A 5,354-nucleotide genomic window follows, 5' to 3' on the forward strand; every position below is an offset into this window, starting at 1 on the left:
AATATATATATTTCTAAAAAACGAGGATACTGATTTATTCACAATCTACATTTTTTTCTTTAAAAAATCTAAGAAATAGATAAATTTAGCATACAAGTTAATAACAATAGCATAAAATAGAATACAAATATTGAAATACAATACAAAAAAAATAACATCTAAGATGTTGAAGTACAATAGTTAATAAAATACAATAGAAAAGTAACTCGTATTGCAAAGAAGAAGAAGAAGAAGAAGATTAGAGAGAGAAGTATGAAGATAAACGAAGAACTTATTGTTGAAGACATCCAAATGATTTATATTTTGGTGGACTTTGTGGGGACTCGAATGTGAAGATGGAGATTAAATGATTCTAGTCTATAGTTTGGTCCATTATTTATTTATTTTTCTTTTAGTTTTGGACTCGAGTAGTGAGCTTTTTAAAAAGGTTGCCTAATTTTAGATTGGGAAAGATTAGATGAGTTACTTGTCTTTTTTCTTAAAAAAAAAAAAGTACGCATAGAAATAGATATGTCAAATCGCGTGTCAGATACGTATCTATGAAGTATCTGGAAGTATCGATATCTGATACGTGTCTGATACTGATTCTTTGCCTCACATGAAGTATCTGTGCTTCTTAGCACCAAGTAAAGATCAAGACTCATCGAGTAAGATCGAGTATCATTCAGTTCTTATCGAGTTCCATCGAGGATTGAACAGAGACTCGTCAGACAAAAAAGAAAATTCGTATCTAGCATCGAGTAGGAAGACATCGAGCATAGAGTATCCAACATCGAGGATTTGGCATAATATTTCTTTGTCTTTTCTTCATCATTCCAATATTGATCTTGAGTATTTGGGCCTAGTGAAGATTGATTAACCCAACAAATAGGTGCAACCTAAGAAACACCTGAGTTTTCCTTCATCAAAATGCATACTTTTTAAATATATATAATTTTTACACAACAAACATTTGTATTGTGTTTCCAAGTGTCAAACACGTATCTACAATAAGTTTTACCAAAATTTTCAATTTACACTTTTAAATTTTGGGATTGTATCAATTTAAAATTATGTTATGAAGGGAAAACTATGTCATGATGACCATACAGAATAATCTTTTCCTATTTGCTCCACATAGTCAGTCCAAGTAATTTATTCTTTACTAGGGTCTTTGGCTAAGTTGAATTTTTCTATTATATGTTTGGGAGTGATTATTAAATGGTCAAAATCACTTTTGTCATTTTAAAAATCATTTTTAAACATACTTTTAATCATTCAAAACCAATTTTATTAATATAAAAATGACATTTAAAATTATAAAATTAAATATTAAATTAATTTTGAGTGATTAAATACATAATTTGAAGTGATATTTTAAACCGGACAAAAGTAATTTTAACTATTTCAAAATCATTTCCAAACATACACTTAATATAAAAAGATAGAGGATCTCACATAAAGGAAGAATCTTGTCTAGATATCGTACCTTCCAAAGATGGCCATACCATGATCCATCATCCAAAAAAATATCACTTTTTTCATTGGAACAAGTATATATATACTGCGATCGATTATTATACTGTATCATAATATTGTAGAAAAAAAATTAAACTAATGACTTCAAATGTGAGACTTGCACATTTTTTTTTCAAAGATTATTGTATTGCAATAAAGAGGAGTTAACCTCACAATCGAGGTTAAGTCAGAAACAAAACACAACCAAAAGAGTTATTAATTAAAAAAAAAAATACAAGGACAAAAGCACAATGAAACACACACACACACACACAAAAAAAAAAAAAAAAAAAAATCACACAACTCGAAAAAAGGTTGTGAGGAGAAGAGCCTACTTGAATTCTTACAATAAAAAGAGTCCGGGCAAGCTACTTAGAACAACATAGGAAAATTATTTCAAACTGTATAATCTGACATATATAGTATGTGTGATAACAATAAAAAAAAAAAGGTTTGTAGTTCAAATCTTCTTAAAATAAAGTAAAACAAAACAAAACAAATAACGATAATTGTAATTGGTAGCATTTTTGGGAATAATAACTAAATGTATAACATCATTTAAAAAAATTACAAATATAAACAAGTTGATAGAATTTTATCGTTGATGGACTCTTACCAATGATATGACCTATCACTGATAGACTCCAACCAATAATATGGTCTAAATTTGGTCATATTTACATTTTTTTTACATTATCGGCCAATACTTTAAGTTTAATGTCTATATTTACAACTGTCCCAACAAATTATAACACTAAATATAATCCATTCAAACTGAAAGGTTAATGCTATAAATGAGTATCAATGCTTAAAAGTACCTATATATAGTGTTAGGAGAGAAATCCATAAAATATCTTTGAAGAACACTCCTAAAAGAATTGTTTGAACTTCCAATATAGAAAACAATACACATAAAAAAAAAAATAATAAATAAAAAAAATCAATTATTTAAATCAAATCAAATTACAATTGGTTGCACTTATTTGTTAAAGAATGGAGTGACATTTATACTGACCAAAAAAATGATAAAAAAGAGCATATACATAAAGACAAACCAAAGCAACAATCACAGCTCACAAATTCAACACTTGAAAGATTAACCCAACAATCACACCAACAATACAATTTTCAGAAGGTAAGGAAAAAAAACACTTTTGATAAAGCAAAACCAAATTCCATAGCCTTAGACTTCTGTAAAGCAAGTAGTCTTCTTGAAAGTCTGGGATTTAGACAAGTAGACAATCACCGGCGAACACCGAATTCGAAGCGTCCTATGCGCCGACTTCCATACCCCGACCTTAAACCTAATTCTTGCCTTGATCCAAAGATCCAAATCCATCTCTCCCGCAGCCCTTTCGAGCGCCAAATCCTTCGACACGGAGTCATGCAATAGAAAGTTTTGAGCGTCGAGGTGGATGTTCAACCATCGCTCGTCTTTGTGAGGTTGGTAGAAGGGACTGAGCACACCGAACGCCAAGTCTTGATCGCCGAAGCCAACCGTGGCAGTGATGGAATCATAGTAAATTGCGACTCGTTTATTGGGATTATATGCTCTTACCCCAAAGCTAAAGGAGGCATTGAGTTGGGTGCTGGTCATGTCAAAGTTGTGGACCGAAGCGCTTTCCACCGTGTAGCTTAGTCGTTTCGGCCTAATGGTCAGCCAAATAATGAGCACGGCGAGGCCAACGAGTATGATCAATGCCACTATGAACATTAAGACAAAGCGCAATATCCTCGAGGGGCCAGCTCGCGGCGGTGGCTGTGGAGGACCTGCCATGCTCAAGGATGGATAGTTCTCTACTAAGGAAAAGAAGCCAACTTTGATGAAGAGAGGCTTTGCTTTAAGAAGAGTACTACAAACAGATTGAAATGAGTGTGGATTAATATATAAGAGAGGCTTTGCAAGTTTTGGATGGAATTATTTGACTAAAAATTAAAACTTGCCTAGTATTCTCTTTTCTCTCATTATAACAACACTTTTTAATTTCCTCTCTCTCTTTTTGGTTTCTTGCATGAAACTCAAGACATCAAAAGGGATTCAGGTTCTTTTCTTGGACTATTAATGTAAGCATTTGAATGCCTTTTTAAATATGGAATTATAAATGAAAGAGAGAGATCAATTTAGGGTTGATTTTTTATTTGCCTCTCTTTTGTTTTAAATGAACCAAATGTTGCTTTGCCTGCAAGATATGCCAAGTCCAAAACTCTCCCTTTACCTTTTTTTTCCTTCAATTATATGCTGTGAATTTCTAAGGTTCCAACTACCTTTAAGAATGCAAAGAATATTTTGAGTGATTGCCTATTGTTATGAAACAAAATTTACATATCCATCTTTTAATTTCTTTTGGTTTTTTTTAATATTGGGTCCCACACTCTTTGGATATAAATATATAGAGACAGAGAGAGCTTTACTTCTTTTGAGTATAATTGTGTTGCCATTTTTCAAAGGAATACATCAAGCATTTGTAATATATGTTTGGGACCTTTTTAAATATAAAAATATATATATATTTAAAAATATTTACGCTTTATAGCAATGGAGTTATTCTTTACATTGGAGTGGGAAGTTGTTCAGAAATAACTTCCCCTCTCCGCTCTCCCTTTTACATATAACTTTTAGTGTGTTCAGCAGATATATAGTACAGTGATTTTTTACTCTCAAGAATTTTCAGCAAAATTCACTCTCTTAATTTCCTTACAAAATTTGAAGAGCCCACGCCACCTTTCGTTCTTATTCTGAGAATAGTGCAGAAGATCATTTTGGTGGTGTTACTGCTTACTAAAGTTTTCTATTGTTCGTTGGAAGAAAGAGAATCCCTATGTTCGTGAAATTAGAAAAGGATTTTCATGAAGAAAAAGTTCGTCAAGGGTGAATTTTCTTTTCTTCAAACTCTCATTAGAAAGCATGATTAAAAATTTAGTGTTTATCCTGTAATAGTAGTATATTTGCATCTCTGTCTTTAAGCGTTTTTCAAATTGAATTTCAATTACATGACGATCATTCACTTCTGCGAGGAATTTGATTCCTTCAAGCTCTTCATCTTTATTTACAGGTTTTCTCTTCTCCAAATTACAAATTTATCGTTGTAGTCATGTATCAATCTCCGATTGCTCAAGACATCTCTTTGAAACTGAGAAACAAAACAAGATCATTTCGTTCCATTTTTAGTCAAATAGTGAAGGATATTCCATTAGTAATGAAAAAAGGGGTTGAGGGGATCCGTATATGTTGTTCAGAAAATCGATAGAACTGAATGCGGAAAGTATGAAAAAACATCTCGTAATGTATTTAACCAGAAAATCGATTATCAACATCCCCAGTCCACATGTTTCAAAAAAAGAAAAAGAAAAAAGACTTATATCTTATTAAGGGAGCGAAAAGAACTTACTTCTCTTCATCTAATTTAACTTTTACAATTTTTTAGGATTAACTACACTTTTGGTCTCTAAAATTTTGACTTAGTTTCTATTCGATCTTTGAGGTTTCAAAAGTTACAATTTGATTCCCGAAATTTAAGAAAGTTCTAAATGGTCCCTAGAGGAAGCTGGTCGTTGATTCATTTGGCCAAAAAGTAACATCGCAGTTAATGACGGGGCATAAAAATTGATTAGTTTAATGTCAAAATTTATGTAATCGAACCTTTGACTTTGAGGTAATTGAACAAAAATGGAAGAACCCAAATTAAAAGCATTGGCACATCTTGATTATCTCAATCAATTTCAAAAAACTCTCCCACACAAGATCTTGAATGGGTTTTATGCAGAGGGGGTGGAGAAAGTAAAAGGAAAGAGAGAGGAAGAAGAAAGCAAGAAAGATAAGAAAAAGATGGAAGAAAGAGAACAGTGGAATGGACAGG

At 31.8% G+C, this 5,354-nt stretch overlaps 1 protein-coding gene across 1 annotated transcript; it reads right to left on the minus strand.

Annotated features, from left to right (window-relative positions):
* Nucleotides 1–2,421: 2,421 nt before the first annotated feature.
* On the minus strand, nt 2,422–3,407 carry LOC120083315 (uncharacterized protein At1g08160-like). Its single transcript, XM_039039014.2, has one exon. It carries the CDS (start codon nt 3,272–3,274, stop codon nt 2,681–2,683), a length of 594 nt encoding a protein of 197 aa, XP_038894942.1. The 5' UTR covers nt 3,275–3,407; the 3' UTR covers nt 2,422–2,680.
* Nucleotides 3,408–5,354: the final 1,947 nt, after the last annotated feature.

This window comes from Benincasa hispida, chromosome 8 (assembly GCF_027475165.1).
Source record: "Benincasa hispida cultivar pf3 chromosome 8, pf3_genome.v1.1, whole genome shotgun sequence".
In the NCBI taxonomy this organism is placed as follows: Eukaryota; Viridiplantae; Streptophyta; class Magnoliopsida; order Cucurbitales; family Cucurbitaceae; genus Benincasa; species Benincasa hispida.